This window comes from Populus euphratica, unplaced genomic scaffold (assembly GCF_000495115.2).
Source record: "Populus euphratica unplaced genomic scaffold, PopEup_1.0 scaffold25.1, whole genome shotgun sequence".
Taxonomy (NCBI): Eukaryota; Viridiplantae; Streptophyta; class Magnoliopsida; order Malpighiales; family Salicaceae; genus Populus; species Populus euphratica.
Window position 1 is genome coordinate 2,857,004 of NW_011499851.1, and position 18,516 is coordinate 2,875,519.

The window sequence follows — 18,516 nt, forward strand, 5'->3', positions numbered from 1 at the left end:
ATGATAATACGGTGTCAATTGAAGTAGTAGAAAAATCATAGTCTAACATAAAAAAAACCATCATTAGACCTATACATTAAAGTACATGAATCGAGATATCAAAGCAATCATAAATGAATATTATCTTATTTTATTTTTTATATGTAAAAAATATTTGGATAATATTTGATATGATGTAGTGTTTATAAATACATATTATTTATTGCAAGGTATACTATAATAATATGACATGAATTTCATACACAATGAACAGTATAATATATGTACTTTTAATATAAAGAAGAAACATGTATTGACATGGAGAAAGGAGAGGATAGTTGTTGAGAGAAGGGGTAAAAATATTTTTTTTTTAATCTTGAAATTTTTTTTTTTTTATCTTGATTTATTAAAAAAAAAGGAGAAAACAAAGAGGAGATCCTAGAAAATAAAATTGTAAAAATATTTTTTTTTTAATCTTGATTTATGAAAAAGAAAAAAAAGAAAAAAAAAAGAGGAGATCCTAGAAAATAAAATTGTATGAGAAAATGATGTAGATAGAAGCACAAAAAGACAAAAGATATTTTGGAATAGAGTTGATATATAAAGACCACTAAAACCTTATTTCATATTTGAAATATTAAAATGACTAAGGATGTCCTTTAAAGAGGTTTATAATGCCTTTTATAGGCTAGAAAAACCGACCTAGATTATGAAAAAAATTCAAAATATTAAAACATAAAGAAATATAAAATCCAAAATAAACAAAAAATCCAGAAAAATAAAAAAATAACAAAATTTGTCCAAACAAACAACTTCTAAATCTAATTTCATGAGACCCAACAATCCAATAATATAAAGTTAATTGCGATAGGTAAACATTACGTAAAATCTCCTATAAAAATTAGAGTTCAATCTAATAATTATATTTTTTGTTATTATTATTTTAAATTATTATTTTAATTTGATACGATTAAGCTTTTTTTGAATCTAAATTATTAATTCATAAAAATATTTATTACATCATTTATGTAATGTGCTTGAGGCATCCCCGTATAACTTCATAGAACCCTAATCGTTGCAAACCCAGCTATATGAGAAATGGTATGGTGTAGATCAAGCTATTGACAATTAGTAATGATTTAAAATGTTTTAAAAATTAATTCCTGGCCTAATTTATTCTATTCAACTAACTCTACAATGTTGACATATTAGAGGTTAATGGAGTGCAAATGGTGTTTATATATTTATAATGATTGATAACAACGATAATGCAGGTGTATAAGAGTTCTTTCCAACTTGAAAACTCATCCATGAGAGTTTTTAAGAAAAAAATATTTGTTTTTTTAATTTTATTTATTTATTTATATTTATTTTAAAAATTAAATATTATATTTACTAATTTTATTTTATCTAGTGTTTATAACTTTTATTTTTAAGTTTGCTAGTTTATTTATATTAATTTCTTGAGTTTATTTTAAAAAATATATAATACTTAGTGAAAAATAAAATTTTAAATAAAATTTTTTATCATTATAATCTTATATAGTTGAATTTGATGTTGTTTATTATTATTTTTGTTGTTTTCATTTGTGTTATTAATATTTTGCCATAATAGTATTTGATATTATAAAAATAATTATTTTTTAAAATATTTTATTAAAAATATATTAAAATTATTCAAAAACATAAAAAATATTTAAATTAAAAAAATATTTTTAAAAAATATGATGGCAATATAAAAATAAACACCACCTTAAAATTTATTTAAAAGTATACTTATAATTGCTTTTCAAAGTTCTCTTCACTTGAAAATATATTAAAATAATATTTTTTATTTTTAAAAAATATTTTTAATATCAGCACATTAAAATTATTTAAAAAATAAAAATATAATTTGAAATAAATAAATAAATAAATAATTTAATTTTTTTAAAATATTTTTAAAACATTAAAACAAATATTAATATTTTTAACTTGCCGGCGACAACTGAGTGATGCTTCCATCGGAATTCTGTGGTTGCTGCAAATACTCCTACTTCGCTGGCTAGATTTCTCTCTCTCTTCGATTCTATTTATTATATGCGTTTGAATTGCTTATCCTTAATCTTTATGATCATTTGTTTTAAGATAAAAAATCAGTTTATATTTCGTGTTTTTTTTCCTCTCTAGTCGATAACTATTTACATATCTGCGCTTGGTAGGAAGATGTTGGAATGTGGTTACTTAATTTTTTTATAAAAAAATTGTTAATTTTTTTAATTTTTTTATATTATTTTGATTTATTAATATAAAAAATAATTTTAAAAAAATAAAATAATTTTATTTTAATATATTTGTAAATAAAAATTATTTTAAATTGTTATTTTTATCATAATCCCAAATATTCCATAAGAATGTGTTCCTTCTATATTTATAAAATATTTTTATTAATTTTAAATATTTTTATATATTAATATGAAAAATAAATTTTAAAACATAAACAGTATTATTTTTATATATTTAAAAATAAAAAATATTTTATCAAATATTATCATAATTTTAAGTAATGGATCCAAATCATTAAAAGAATATTTTAAAAAAAATATGAAAAAAACAATATAGAAGAAAAGTAGGAAGAGAAAGCTGAACCGGACAATCCTAGTGCTGGAGTTAGAATTTTTTAAATAAAAAACAAATTATTAATAATTAATTTCTAACATAATATAATAATTAATATCAAATAAAATTAATCTATTATATTATGTTAGAAATTAATTCAAAACATATATAATAATTAATATCAAATAAAATTAATTTTAATATATTTTAAAATTAAAAAAATTTAATTATAATTATTCTCTTTGAAATTTTATATTTTAAATTCATTTTATAAAACTTATATATCTATATGCATATATTAAATATATTAATTAAATTATATTTAATTATTTCTAGATATTTAATTGAGAAGCAATATCTAGTATTTGTGTAAGAAGAATAATATTTAAAAAACATGTTTTTATTTGATATTTTACTTACAAACAAATCATATGATAATATTAAATTTTAATAAATTACCCTACCAATACAAAAAATATCAATAATAGTGATTTTACATGAATATTAATTTATTTTCTTATAATAAAAAAGTATTTAATTGATTAAATTAACATATTTTAATATTTATTTTAAATATATTCATATCAAAACCTTTAAATTATTATAAATCCTAATATTTTTAATAAATAATTATAAAAAAAATAAAAATAAAAATAGATAATAAAAAATAAAAATAAAGAAAATTTACTTAAAATATAAAGCAAAAAATAAAATAAAAAAGTTAATTATTTAACTATACTTGAAGAAAAATTTGTTTACCGAAGAAAACCAAGTAGCGAGCTGGAGAAGTATATAAGAGGGAGACAGTAACTAGGGTAAGATAAAAAAAAGGAAAGGAAATGAGTGTCAATAACAACTTTTCAAAAGCAACCATCCACTATATTATTATATTAATATTTTAATATAAAAAACATTATGGGGGGCAGTTGTTACCTTTTTACCTCTGTGGCTCCGCCATTGGTTGCTGATGAAGATCCTGTTTGGAAGAAACCAGTAAAGCTTGAAGAAGTGGAAGAACATGATTCAGCTGGTAAAAAATAAAAAATATCAGTACTATACCTTAGTGTATTTGAGGATTTGGATCTTGCTTTGATAATGTGTTTGTGTGTTATTCTCGTGTGTTTCTAGATGAAGTGAAGCCTCAAGTTGACGAAGAAGACAGAGAAGTTAAACGAACGAGTATACTGGAGCTAATTAGAGCTCAACGGGCTTACAATGCAATAGCAGAGGATGGAAATCGTTGGGTTACATTTTCTCCTAAACGTGCGATTTCTGCTGATCCTTGTTCCAATATGTATCCTCCTCTTAAAAGGAAAGTTTAGATCGACATGCCTTCACCTGAGCATGAAGGGAATTATTTGCAGTATGGTGGAGATGATACAGATTTGTCACCTCCACGTCAACGGAAGAGACAGTACCATAGCCCATCTCCTGCACCTGATACAAATTTGAATTCAGATTTGTCACCACCTCATCAATGAAGGTATCGAAATGATACTCTACCTCCAGAACCGCCGATGAAGCCTTCAGGAGAAGGTAGTGATTTGTGATCACAACGAAGGCAGCGAAAACGCCATCATTCTCCATCACCTGAACCTGATACGAAATCCAAACATTCCAGTGGTCTGCATCCTGATTTGTCACCACCTCGAAGACGTAGGGTTGATACTGAATCATCTTCTGCACTGCCTAAATTGAATGAAGCCTTTGAGAGAAGATATTGACCTCCAAGACAACAGAGGCGACGGCACTATTCTCCTTCACCGAAACCCGAGTCAGATCTTTCACCCCCAAGGAGAAGCAAGAAGGATGTTGAGGGATCAAGATCACCTGATAATTCTCAATCATCACGGCAGCGTTCAACTCAGAGTGGTAATTGACGTGCATCTATGGCTCAAGACATTTCTACACCTGGAAAAACTGGAAAGAATCATCTGGTTCAGCTTCTTCAAAGGAACAGCCAAAAACTGGTCTGATTACTGGTCGTGGTAGGCGGGAAGAAATTTTTAAAACTAAGAAGGACGCATCATTGTTGTAAGTTCCTATGAGCGTCTAAAGTGCTTGATCTCTTTGCTCATTTCATGTGCTGAATTTGTCTTATTTCATGGTTAATTAAGTAGTTATGTTCTTTCCATCTGCGCAATGTCTGTTCACATATTCATTTCAACTGTGAGTTCTTTTGAATAAAAACCTTCTATTAACCAGTATCAGCTCTCTGGCACGCATTAACCATACGGATTTCTTACATGTGATTGTGGAAGCTGAAGCTGCTGTTTGTTTCATCATAAACTGAACTATGGGGTAAAGATGTTCTAAGATGGGAGATAAGATTTTCTGTGTGTTTCTAGGATGTGGACTTAGTGTTGTAGGAGTTTCTTAAATCATGCATAGGTGGTTGGTTGTGGTAGTTGGTTTTTTTCACTCCAAAAGGTGTTAAAATACTCCTCCATTTCCAATTGTTTGATGTAAAACCAATTAAGTCTCTCTATATTTTACGCTTTCCGAACATAAGTGAAAACGCTTTTGTTGAAATTGGGTTTAACCTCATTTGATGGTGAAACAATAGACCCTTTGTTTCGTGTGTTTGTGACATTGAAAATATTAGGAAGGGCCTTGTGGTCTAAATTACTACAGGGGACTGCCATGGATCATGGTGAGAATAATCGAACACCAGTTGTAGATTTATCAGTAACATTTGCTGAGGGTTCAACATGTCTGCCAAACTAGGGGTTCATCAAGCCTGTGAGTTTTTGCGATAGGGTTGTTTTCATATTTAAGTGACCTTGTGATATGAGTAATATTTCCAGCATTCAGCTTGCAAATACATTGAATCAGGCAAAAATTACCACTAATGGCCGGAAAATGCTTCTTTGTCTTGAAAAAAGGAATAGTACCTTTTCTCTTATAATTCTTGCTCTTTTTACCATTAAATTGTACACATAAATTTCTTATTACAATTTTGGCTTCCATTTATTGATGCTTAATTTAAACTAGAACATTTTGGTGGCCCTTAATGAATATCATGGTGTAGGGCAGTGGCATTCTATGCTGATTTAATATAGCTAATGCGCAATCTGACAGTAACATGGAGAAGTGAACGAGCTGGTGTTTGCTTATGTTTTGGTTTCATGAAACCTATCCTACTTGAGAGTGTAACCAACGATACTTTGAACATGCTTTTAACCATGCTTTACTAATCAATACAGCAGAAGAGTGCATATCAAAGGATAATTACTTGGAATTGAAACAAAAAGTTGAAGAAAAACCCGGGGTACTATTTTAACTTGTATTTATGAACGCACATTCTTGAGTGGTCTTATATGTCATAATTTGATACTTTAGTTGTTTCTGTGGTAGTGGATTCACTGACTTAAATCTGACTGGTATTGTCTTGGAACTATATGATTTTTTGGGATAAAAGAGCCTTGTTGATATTAGTTAAAGTTGTTTATATGTTTGGATGGATGTTTATTTCGCAAGGATTGGGGTTTTGCAGTTTGCACAGTTCTTTAATGGCTTTTTATCTCTCTCTGTGTGGGTGTTTGCATGGACATAGTTACCAGAAAAATTCAACATGTGGTTCGCAGCATGGGTTTTGAAAACAGGGTAGGCTCTTAGATGGTGGGCTTAGTTGGTAAGTTAATTTGTATCCTGGTACTGTTTGGAGTTTGGATGCTATTTGGTTTGTTGAGGGAAATGATATTATGTTGCCGTAAACAAACCAAAGACATGTCCTTAGGGCACTAATATTATGAAGCCTCCAATAGGTTTGGAATTTTCTTCGATAAAGTATCGTGCTGCAACATGAGTGTTCCTTGTTTCCTGTAACTATTTTCGGACCATTCTGTATTTATTTTGTTCTTTTGGTGTTTTAGTTATCTTTTTATCCTTTTTTCATACATGAAGCATGAGTTTTACTTCTTCGCTGCATTGTTTAATCAGTAGAGTAAGTTAGAGTGGGGAAAGGGCTTGGCTCAAAAGCGGGAAGCTGAAGCTAGGTTGGAGGAGTTAGACCTGGAGAAGGAAAAGTTATTTGCGCGGACTAGGTAAGACTAAGCATACCAAACAATGCCTTGGTGCCAGTATTTGCTTTGAATGTGTCGTAATTTCATGTTTGTATCAGTCAACTGAAATTTTTTTATGCTAGCTATTTTACCAAATAAACCTCTGGAATCTCTCCTTTTCTCTCTTATTTTTTGTCAGTTCTGTTTTGCCCGCTATTAATCGAATTTCTCACCTTGTCACACTCTTCCAGTATCCCTTACCAAAAGTCTCTGATAATATTGCTTGTTGCAAACTGAAGTAGTCATTGATTAACTATTGGACACATCTGCAATTGTCATCATTGTTGTTGGTGGTGTTGATAGAATTTCAGCTTCCTGTAAAAAATACCATTTGGCTAAAAAAATACCAAAAAAAAAAAAAGAAAAGAAAAGAAAAAGAAAACCCTTCAAGTTGATTTGCTAAACCCATCATCCCGGCAACAAAGACTGGCACTGTGTGACGAGAAAACTGGATGTAAATAAGAAGCTGAGAAGCTAGCCACTTTCAATATCCATTTTTTTCCAAATTTTCTTCAAAGGCTACCTGCTCAATCTGTTAAGAATTAGCAATGAACAATTTCTCGATGCAAAATAGGCAGTGTGTTTGTTCTGAAACTGAAATCTTGGATTGAATGTTTTTTAACACTAGATTAGCGTGTTGGATGAATAAGATGCATGATGAAAGCTCCCTCATTGTTAATTTTATTTAATAGCATTGTGGACTGCTGTATCCTTCATGTTTCTCTCATTAAAGGATCACATCAATTTTTTAAAGCTTTTCTTTTAACTTAATATTATTGTTCTTTTTTATGAGGGAAAAATGTTGGGGTCTTCTTTTAAATCCAAAGAAAGATAGGGAAAGAAATGAACCTTTGTGTGATATAGCAATTTGTTGATGCATGTTGTATTTGCAGGGATGATCTAGAGCTTGACAAAATGCTGAAGAAAAGAGTACGATGGGATGATCCCATTGTAACATTTGGTCAAGGTGATTAGCTGACCGATTAAAATTTGGCTTAGATTTTGCGGTTTGGTACCTAGTGTTTTCCGTTTCTAAAAATACAAATGATTTTCTGTTTGACTTTGATTCTTAAATATTGAGTCTTGACATGTTTCGGATATTCTTGACATGTTGCAGAAAAAGTGCTCTGAACCTGTTCTTGTAGACCTAGGGGATAGTGAGAAGATGACGGAATTAATTCCCCAGGACATACCAGGTCCCAGCTGGATAAAACGAGGATTTGATGCTGCACCAAATCAATCGATATGGTATAAAACCAGGAACACTTTGGGATGGGGTTGATCGAAGTAATGGTGAGTTTATATTTGAATTAATTGCTCACTCTTGCACGGACTAACCCATATTTTGAATTAATTGATCGAAGAAATTGGATAAATATAATATTTGCAGTGTTTTCAATTTTCAGCAAATGATGCAAGGAGAACAACCGTTGTTTTGCAGTATCCATATGGAGGTCCATGTTTGTTGGTAAAACTAGGAACAAATAACCGGACATCAAACTAGCCGGATCCATTCACAAGTTCTAATTTTTTTTTTTGTAATTAAAATTAGAATCAAACAATCAACAAATATAATGCAATAATCACATAAATCAACACCAAGATTTTTACGTGGAAAATCCGATATAGGAAAAATCACGGGACCGTAGTCCACTTAAAAACTTTCACTATCAACAAATAATGGGTTCACATAGAAAAAATCACGGACCAGTCCACCTAAAAACTTTCACTATCAACAAATAATGGGTTCACAATTGTTCTTTTTCATATTCAACTAAAGGCTATAACATATATATTATAAGAAACAACCCATTCTTGGAATACAATAAGATTAAAGAGAGTTATAACATATATATTATAACGAATAACCCATTCTTGAAATACAATAAGATTAAAGAGAGAAATGTTTGAGAAAAGCTCACAACACTGACAGCTTTATTTTCTGTCAAAACGATTAGTTTTCATATTATCAATTTTTAATTCATTCGTTCAGAATGAAGAGTAATGTGTCTAGAAGTCACCAATTTTTAATCCATTCGTTCAGAATGAAGAATAATGTGTTTAGAAGTTGTTAAAATCTCAGCTCAATCCAACGGTGAACGAGCTGGAAATCAAAGAAAGAAGATAGACTACTCTGTTGCCTCTTCTTATTTCTTTCTTATGTTTTTCTCCTTTGTTTTTTCTCTTTCTCAATTCTATTCTACTCTCTCTTTGCCTTCTATAGTGGTAGACCATATATTAATTCAAAGAGGCAGTTGGTTGCCTCTTACTAATTAATATGGTGGTCCCACCGTCACATGGTACGGGACCACACACAACAAATCTTCCCCTCATGCACCATGTGAGGAATTCGTCATACTGGCTATCAACATGTAAGCTTCAATTTAGAAGGTTTTACCAAATTTTCTTTCTACAAAACTTAAACTTCTCTTTAAGTAGAGGTTTGGTCTTCATATTTGATATGTTGTTATCGGCATAGATCTTCTCAACAACAAATGACTTCATCTCCATAGCATCTCGAATCCACTGATATCTAACCTCAATGGACCTCACACAAAGCACATTGAGGTTAGATATCAGTGGATTCGAGATGCTATAAAGATGAAGTCATTTGTTGTTGAGAAGATCTATACCGATAACAATGTGTCAGATATGATGACCAAACCTCTACTTAGAGAGAAGTTTGAGTTTTGCAGAAGGAAAACAAGCTTAGTAGAACCTTCTAAATTAAAGCTTACATGTTGATCATCAGTATGACGAATTCCTCATATAATGTGTTAGGTGAAGATTTGTTATGTGTGGTTCCGTACCATGTGATGGTGGGATCACCACATTAATTAGTAAAAGGCAGCTGGCTACCTCTTTGAATTAATGTATGGTTTGCCACTGTAGAAGGCAGAGAGAGTAGAATAGAATTGAAAAAGAGCAAAAACAGAGGAGAAAAACATGAGAAAGAAAGAGGAAGTAGAGCAGTATGTCTTCTTTCTTTGATTTCCAGCTCGTTCACTGTTGGATTGGGCTGAGATTTTGATAGCAGCTTCTAGACACGTTACTCTTCATTCTGAATGGTTGGATTGAAGATTGGTGGTGTGGAAGCTGGTCATTTTGATAGAAAATAAGGCTGTTAGTGTTGTGAGCTTTTCTTAAACATTTCTCTCTTTAATCTTATTGTATTCCAAGAATATGTTGTTTTTGATGATATATATGCTGTAACTCTTAGTTGAATTTGAAGAAGAACAATTATGAACTCATTATTTTTGAAGAAGAACAATTGTGAACTCATTATTTGTTGATAGTGAAAGTTTTTAGGTGGACTATAGTCCCGTGGTTTTTCCCGCATCAGGTTTTTCACGTAAAAATCTTGTTGTTAATTTATTATTAATTTATGTGATTGTTACATTATATTTGTTAATTGGTTGATCTTGATTTTGATTGCACAAAAAAGAAAAAAAATTGAAACTTGTAAATTGATCCGGTTAAATTGATATCCAGTTATTTGTTCGTAGTTTTCTCAACAATATTTTCTCATATGAAGAGCTTGAGGGTAGTTTCTATCTTTGTCCAAAAGCTAAAGCATGTTGGACTAGTAAAAAGTGCAACAGCTTTAATTCAAGGTGGTCATGAACTGAGTTGTTGAATCAGGTCCTGAGACCTCAATCATTGCCCAGAGATCAGTGATCAATTGTGGCTTATCCTTGCGATCTCTAATATGCCATCAGGGAAAACTTTATTTGGCAAATGCGGTTGCACTATTTCCAGGGAAAGGCACGGAGCCTTGTCACCATATTCGGAGTTTACAGAGTAAATTTTGGGTTGATTGAAGCTGCTTGTTTCTAGTTGCCTCGTCTTTGTTGTTTTTGATGCATTTCCGATCAAAAAAATAACTGCCACTATAGTACCAAACCCTACCTAAATAGGGTCATCTAAACAGGGGAAAGAGAACAAGAAACAGTAGATTTGGTGAAATTACATGCAAAAACTCATGTTTGGCGTTATTTATTTATTTATTTCCCTTGGGAAAGCTTATTTATAAAGATTAAGACCAGCCACTGGAATTGCTGCCTTTTGATCGTAAATTTGGCAGATCACCAATGGCATGGTCCTCAAGGGGGTTAATATTTTAGGTTTTCCAATGTATTATTCATCCACTCATGACGATGAGATGTGTAATTACCATGGCCTTCATTGCTGTTGTTAATGCCAAGTGACTGTAGAACAGTTAAAGTTAGATTTGCCTCCGGGAGTCCAATTGGTCATGGGTTATGCACAAACTTTTGGGTAGAATGTAAAACAATCGTGAGACAGTCTCAGATTCTCTCCCAGGTTTTAAACACTAGGCATAAATTTTATCACATGCTTCTGTCAGTTCATGTAAGGAAACTTGAAAAAAAAAGGGGCTATTTTTACCTTTTCAAACTTGAAGCAGAAACATTATCGAACACAAAAGTTCCTGCAAAACCAGCAATAGATTGAGCTACTCATGCAAATCTTAATTCCTTTCGGCAAGAACGATGTAATATTAGTGATAGCAATGGAGGCTGCAAGGTAGTTCACTTCTCTCACTAACAGAATCTCCAGTTTGAAATTTTGTTTGTTTTGAACTCAACTGAACAGATGTTTGGTTTTAGATAAGCTGAACTTCATCACTCTTTGCTAACAGATAGAGATGGGCTGCTTGAGAGTAATCTCTCCACTTAAAAGGTTATACCTCTTGCAAATTTCTGGATTTCGGAGCTTTCTGAAGGTGGTGTATTTACAGGATTTTAAGTGCATGCTACATAACTTTGAATCTTCAAGTAAAAGAGGTATTCTGAAAGGAAAACCATGATTCTTTTAGTATTTATCTGTAACTTTGTTTTTATCCCGCAACCAAATTAAGGTCTCCAATAGTAACACGACATCTTGTCATTTTAGCAAGGATTCCGGTCTGATTGCATCTTCTGAGAATTTTAGTCAAAGATGCTACTTGATGCTGTTAATCTCTGATAATGGAAGGATGATGAGTCAATTAGCACAATCGGGTTAGGTTGCTGACATCAACTGATTTTCTCTTTATATGTTACACAGTACCCAAGTAGTAGTTGTTAGATGGAACAAGGAAGTGTTGGACTTCACTTTCGTAAATGTCTTGAGGAATTTCCCCCCTCTTGCACCCTTCTATTTCCAACGGTGATCAACGGTGTAGAAGTTGGAAATCTTATTCGCCAGTAACTCTGCGATGCGCCAAAGTATATTTGATTTGTAAGCATCTAAAGGGATAAGTGGAGTCTTTTCCTTCATTTAAATTAAATTTGTGATGTTGACTAGTTGGTGTAGAAGTTCGAAATCTTATTCGCCAGTAACTCTGCTATGCGCCAAAGTATATTGATTTGTAAGCATCTAAAGGTATAAGTGCAGTCTTTTCCTTTATTTAAATTAAATTTGTGATGTTGACTAGTAGCAGACGTTCTGGCTAAAGATAAGGAGGAGAGTAAAGGAAAAAAAATTCAAATTTTATTAGTATGCCTGGAAATTTTACAGTCAACATTAAACTTTCATGAATTTCTCTTATTAGACCGTATACCAGTGTACAAAGGCAAAAAGATAAAATTATAAATAAAATGAAGAGCTAGGGGCTTGTTTGGATAAATTTATCTGCTTCCCATGATTTTATGAGTTCACTTGTACTCCTGTATCATATGTTTGCCCAGCTTTCCAGTCATTAGGTATGTTGTTGACTGGAACTACCCATGTCTCATCTCCATCCTCTTCACTGAATAACATTCTAAGTGACAAGGGTCCACTGGGGGGTGAAGTAGTTGTCCATACAGCTCCATAGGTTCTGTCCAAGACCTTGCACGCAAAATTTTGTGTCTGCGCATAAAACTTTTGTTAGTAACAGTTTCACCGACTCAAATAACATGTAAAAACTGGACGATTTAATTTTGCTTGCTTTTATACAATGAGCTAGAGACTAGTGGCTGCTCTTACTATCTTTACTTTCAGTTTCTTCTTCCTGTGTTATATCAGCTAATATTCCCTTTGCCATCATATTTTACTATTTAAAATTCCCTTTTAATATCATCGGTGACACATAGTTTTCTTGAAGCTGAATACGAAATCAAGTGATTGGATAGTAAATTATTTCGAAGATTAAAAGGTGCATTTAATATTTACATACAGTGCATATTACCTCACACAGGAGAACAGCAGTGATATCCCTCCTTCCTTGTTGATACCAAACGACAAAACCCATGTAAGAAGGGTGGTTGCTGTTCTCATCGATTTTGATGGTTATGTTTTTGTTTGGATAGCTGCATGAAACACTGCATGGAGAAAGAGTTGAATTAGTCCCTGACAAACCTTCATGAAATACAGAGCAGAAGTTTTCATTAGGAAAACAATGGAATAGCCGGCCATGGTAGCATTTTTCGTAATAATGATGCATGATAACCCTACTATTTTAAGACTTCATCTTTGGGGAGATTATTTGAAGTGTTGGCCGTGCTGATGGTTAAAACCAATACACTTCTTTTTCCTCACCCTATTAAAAGCGTAGCGTTTGACTCTTTGATTGAGTCACAAGTTTCTTTTACCTGTCTCTTGTGAATCAAAAAATAAGAGGTCTTCTGCATAAAGTCATCACACAAATCTTACCGTTTATATTCAACATCAACTACTCCAAGGGCTAATAAAGATGCAGCCGCATCTGTTGTTTGAGCCATCCGACTAAAGGCTCTTCTGCTGAGAATGAAGTCAGTGTTATGACTTGATCCATGGTCGGTTACAACAATGGTGACTCCTTTGTCAGTGCAATATTGACTGTCGGTGCACCTTACCTGGTTCAGTAAATCACAATGGTGAGTATTTCGACATATAAAGAGAACCAATATAGAATCAGGCTATGTAATGCTATAGCAGGGGGAAAAAAATGTTGGTATGCAATTATTTTTATTAATATTTTGCGTACAAGTGATTATGATGCTTTTAATTAGTACCTGGTAGCAAGCGCCACAGCCGACACCATCACGGTAGAGGTCAGATACAGCTGATACATCTCCGTCGTTAAGGGTTGCTCCAAATGAACCGTATCCACATCTGCCTGCTGCAATTCATAAGAAGAGACTCGTAAGAATGGATGCTCAATTGGTAGTAAGTGCACGGTTAATCTAATTTTTTTTAAATATTTTATTAGCATGCTCAATTGGTAGTAATCTAATTTTTTTTAAATATTTTATTAGAGGTCTCTTACTGTCTGTTCCATTTTCATTAGAATTTGGATAGTAAGCTGCCCTAGAATGAATGAAACAGTCGCTACATGTTGCAGCCTCTGCTAGAGTCTGCATAAAAAGCAAAGTTCCTGAAAGGAACAAAAGGAACTGCAGAGTAGGAACCATTGTCGGTATACAAAGAGCAAAGACAATAAAAGCAAAGAAGACAAGGGGGTAATGCATGAAATAAACAAGGTTTGTGGTATTTATAGCGAAACAAGCCGCCCATGTTCTTTAGTTTGGGAGGCATTGCCAAGTTTGACATTGAGATAAAACAATATTTTCATTGAGTGGAATTTCTGATATGGTTGTTTCCAAGCGACCTTCTAATTGAGTGTTTAGTAACGTGGTGGCTTCTGGTTTTTTACAGAAGAACAAACTACTTTAATTAGTCATATAGCTTTTATTTCTTACATGGAACGGAACTTCATACAATTATGTATTTCAAACCTTGGTTTCAACTAAAGTAATTTGTTTTTTATTAGATTTACTTTTCATTTTACATGTACTAAAAATTCATCCATGCATGTAATTTTATCCGGACACCTAATTTCTCAAACCAAATTTTTTTTTTAAAACCATAACTATCATAATTTCTTACACACCTGGTATTTGGATGAGTTGTTTACTGGTATTAGGATGAGTTGTTTTAGTACAGTATAAAAAAACTGCAATCTCTCTCCTTTACAACCTTATAGCGCTTTTTCTTTGGTTGTTGAAGTCTTTGGTCTTAACAAGAAGTCTTTATTTAAACTGCTTTCAGTGTGAAGTGTTCTCTTTAATTTGCCAAATTCAAGAGTTCTCTAGCGTGCATTTCTAATCACGTTTTATTCTGCTTCCACTCGTGTGTTCGGCAATGAGTTTGGGCCATGTTTTTGTTAAAATTTGAATATGTTTCTTGTTTTAAATCAATTTTTTAATATTTTTAAATGTTTTTTTATGAGTTAATGTTAGAAATAAATTTTAAAAAGTAAAAAAAATATTATTTTAATATATTCTCAAATATTCTTACCATAAAAACATGCATTCGTGGAAATAGATGTTAGCTGTTCACACGGACAAGCTGCGGGACCATGATGGCTGATTGGAGAGGGAGTTTGGATGCAACTAGGATTGGATACTTTAAACAATCTGACTGGAGAACTTTGTAAAATGGAGGGCAGCTGGGTGCATTTCCACAGAAGAGCCCATGGATTGGGCATCTATTAATTTTCTCACTAGTTATTATCACACTGGTTTTGATTTATATTGGTAGGGAGGTGTGCACGAAACGCACATTTATAAGGAAGAGTAGAGTGTAATAATAGTTGTTTTTTTATATATATATATATATATATTAAAATATTTTTTTATTTTTTAAAATTATTTTTAACATTATCACATTAAAACAATTTAAAAAAATAAAAAAATAAATTTAAACTTTATAAAATACAATTCTGAACAACACAGTAAATCATGATTTGCTCAACTGAAAACTGTGCATTGGATTCTGAGTAAATAACAGATTCTTCTGAAAACATTGAACTTGGATCATAAAATATTAAAATGTGAATGAAGACCACTGAGATGACTGGCATCTTGTGTTATGTTTCAGAAGTCACAGTTTCAAGCATTCCAAAGAATTTTGACATCACATCACATTAGAATTACAAAAGGATTGAAACTGAAGGAGGAATTACTGTACATTTCGACCGTAATCCACATTAGTTTATTTTGTCCTACAGTTTTCTATATTTTGGTCCTTCATTTATTTATTTTTTAATTTAGCCCTGCAAATCTGAAGTTGAAATTACTATAGACCTCCTTAATAAACAATGTGGATACAACAGTAATCTTCAATAGTTTCATTTTGTTTGTCTTTTCGTTTTTTATGTTTTGTTCTTTCAATTTTTTTATTTTAAATTTGGCCCTCTAGCATTGCAATTATACGGGTATCGGCTTTGCGGGTTGTTTTGTTTGTATATGGATAGGGATTTGAGGTGTTGAGTATATTTTAATGATGCATTAATGCTTGATTTTGTAAAATAAAATTTAATTTTATTAGTTTATAGCAATTAAATCTTTAAAGATTGAATTGAAGACATCACAGATATTGAGCCCCTTTTAATTTTATACCTTTTGGGGCTCCTTTTAATTTTATACCTTTTGGGGCTAAGTTGCATGTACATGAAAAATATTTTTGTCGTCTCGTCTTTTTTTTTTTTTTTAATATGGTCCTCCGAAGTTGAGTCCATTTATTATCTTTGCCTGTTCCAAGTTCTAACTACTTGTGTTTCATGAGCGCAAGAATTTAGCCAAGCTGGCTGGAAATTACTTGACAGGCTAGAGAAGACGCGCAAGCAGAATGCCGACGGAGACTGGCAGGAAGCCACATCAGCCATGACGATAGGAAGCACTAGTTTCAGCAAGCCGTCAGTAAAATTCACTCAAAAAGGTTTTAAAATATCTGTGCAGTGCGCGTGAACCTTTCACGCAGCAACCAGAAAGATAGTGTTTGATGACAACCCTGATATTTTACAAGAGAATTACAAGCCCTGTATGGCATGAGTCGAACGAGTAATGACGTGTTGCGTAGGTCAGATGCCACCATGAAACCTTGTTCAAGCTCTCAAAGTTTTTCATTGCTACTAATATACCAATCTTGTTAATTTGTTCGATCTTTAATTTAAAACAGTAGTCTCGTCCCACTATCCTCAGGTCTAGAGTAATATCTTAAGCAATATATGATTGTACGTAGCATGTTTCGGAGCTAATGCCGTACTCTTTCCCTCTCTGTTCTTTCGGCCTTGTCTTTCCTTTAAGAGGTTATAAATTAAGGGAAGACTTCATCCTCGAGAATCCGGACAGGTTTGCTATGGCCTCTACTCCACGTAAAAGCTCAACCGAGTGCCGCCGTTTGTCTTAGTATATACTCGGCTCGTTGCAGTGCACGGAGGTAATTTGGACTGTATGCAATGGCAAAACAAGTACTGGATTAATGGAGCCCAAATATCAGAATCTAGTAAAACTTCCATATCACCAAGCCCTCGTGCAAAACCTTCACAGTGATGCCTGTGTCACATGAGTCGAACCATATCTATCTAACCCATATAACGTCATTTGATATGATCAGTTTGACCTTATGTGTGCTGGTTCATGAACCATATCTACCCCAGGAAAAAGTTTCCAGGAAATAACCAATTATTTGGTCTCTTGGAACCACCACGCCACAGGTGGCTCGTGTAAAGCAGAGACCCCAGAGTAGCAAAGAAGTAATCAACTTCTCATCAACTTTCCGAAACCTGGGGCATCCTAGAACTAGACTGCCACTAATTAAGGGCACTTGTTTGTGCGTAGAGATTGGATTACGTGTCTCTAAAAATAAAAGGAAAATAAATTATTCGGAGTTTTACTACAGTTTTGGAAATCAGTAAAATATTATAATTATTAAAATAAATTCATATTCATAATAAATTCTAATCATGCATGTGTGCATATTCTCTGAGCACCGGAACAGTGCTCCTGTTTCTTGGTTCTTCAATTTCCCTAGTTTTTATTAGGATTAGGCGGTCTTTGTAATTTGCTCCTCTTCATTTTCTACAGAATATTATAGTCACGACAAAACATCTTGTCATTTAGTTCATTTAGTTGATTCTTGATTTTATATGAAAATCTATTTATTTTTATTGTTTATATAAGATTGAATGGAGGAGATCAAAATTGAATAAGAGGAAGTGCTAGTAGCTAGTAAGTAACTAGTTCTTAAGTCTAAAGTATTAAAAAGAGAAGGAATAAGTGCTAGTTTACTTTCAATACGTATGGTATATAAGATAATTTTTAATACATAGAATTGAAATTCGAGATACATAGCTAAATTTTCTTTCAATATTTATAGTAGCAAAAGACTCGAGGCCAATATATATTAACCTTGAAACAAAACAAAAAAAAAAGGATTTACCCTACAATGTTCTAAAATATAATAGTCATTGAAAACTATATATTATGCGCGTGTTAGGGAATAAAACAATATTGTTCATACATACTTTCACACAAAACAGCGAGTAAATGAAAACTTTATAAATCAATTTGTAATGTAATTGAGAGTGGGGATGACAAGATTTATTATAAGTTAAAATCCCTAAACATCAAGAATATCATAACAATAAAAAGATATTAAAATAGTTAATTTTATTCATTTATACTTGTGAAAAAGTTATTACAATTATTTATATAGAAAAAAAATAAAACCTGAGTACTACATAAAAGGAAAATAAAAATAGAAAAACTAGAAAAGCCTAATAATACAAGATAGAAAAATAAAAAAATAAAAATTAATTACTAAACTAAAAAAGAATATATAAAAATAATTAAAAAAATATTTATTTTTTCATAAAATTCATGCTGTTTGGTTTATTATTAATAAAACTTCTAAATTAGAGCAAAAAAAGTTTTATTTGTTAGAAATTATTTTTAAAAATGGTTAATGAGCATATTAATATAAGAGTTAATTACATTTAGAGTTAAGTCATTGTTGAAAAATATTCTCCAACAAAAATACTTTAATTGTTGAAAAATATTCTCCAACATAAATAATTTAACATGAAATATTAACATATCTAAAACCAAATATAAATAAATAAGAAATT

At 31.8% G+C, this 18,516-nt stretch overlaps 1 protein-coding gene and 1 long non-coding RNA gene across 4 annotated transcripts; one reads left to right on the plus strand and one right to left on the minus strand.

Annotated features, from left to right (window-relative positions):
- The first annotated feature begins 3,526 nt into the window (after positions 1–3,526).
- LOC105121616 (uncharacterized) lies at positions 3,527–11,848 on the plus strand. 3 transcript variants are annotated; one of them, XR_841578.1, is made up of 7 exons: positions 3,527–3,607; positions 3,706–4,611; positions 6,520–6,623; positions 7,535–7,608; positions 7,759–7,934; positions 11,302–11,446; positions 11,556–11,848. It is a non-coding gene; the product is annotated as an uncharacterized LOC105121616 (long non-coding RNA). The 3 variants fall into 3 exon arrangements; XR_841579.1 differs by lacking the exons at positions 11,302–11,446; positions 11,556–11,848 and adding exons at positions 5,784–5,848; positions 8,048–8,301; XR_841577.1 differs by lacking the exons at positions 11,302–11,446; positions 11,556–11,848 and adding an exon at positions 8,048–8,299.
- Positions 11,849–12,112: 264 nt separating this feature from the next.
- On the minus strand, positions 12,113–14,040 carry LOC105121617 (expansin-like B1). Its single transcript, XM_011020342.1, has 5 exons — positions 13,873–14,040; positions 13,619–13,725; positions 13,278–13,459; positions 12,814–12,946; positions 12,113–12,494 (listed from the first exon to the last, which is right to left on the minus strand). Exons 1-5 carry the CDS (start codon positions 14,015–14,017, stop codon positions 12,291–12,293), a joined length of 771 nt encoding a protein of 256 aa, XP_011018644.1. The 5' UTR covers positions 14,018–14,040; the 3' UTR covers positions 12,113–12,290.
- Positions 14,041–18,516: the final 4,476 nt, after the last annotated feature.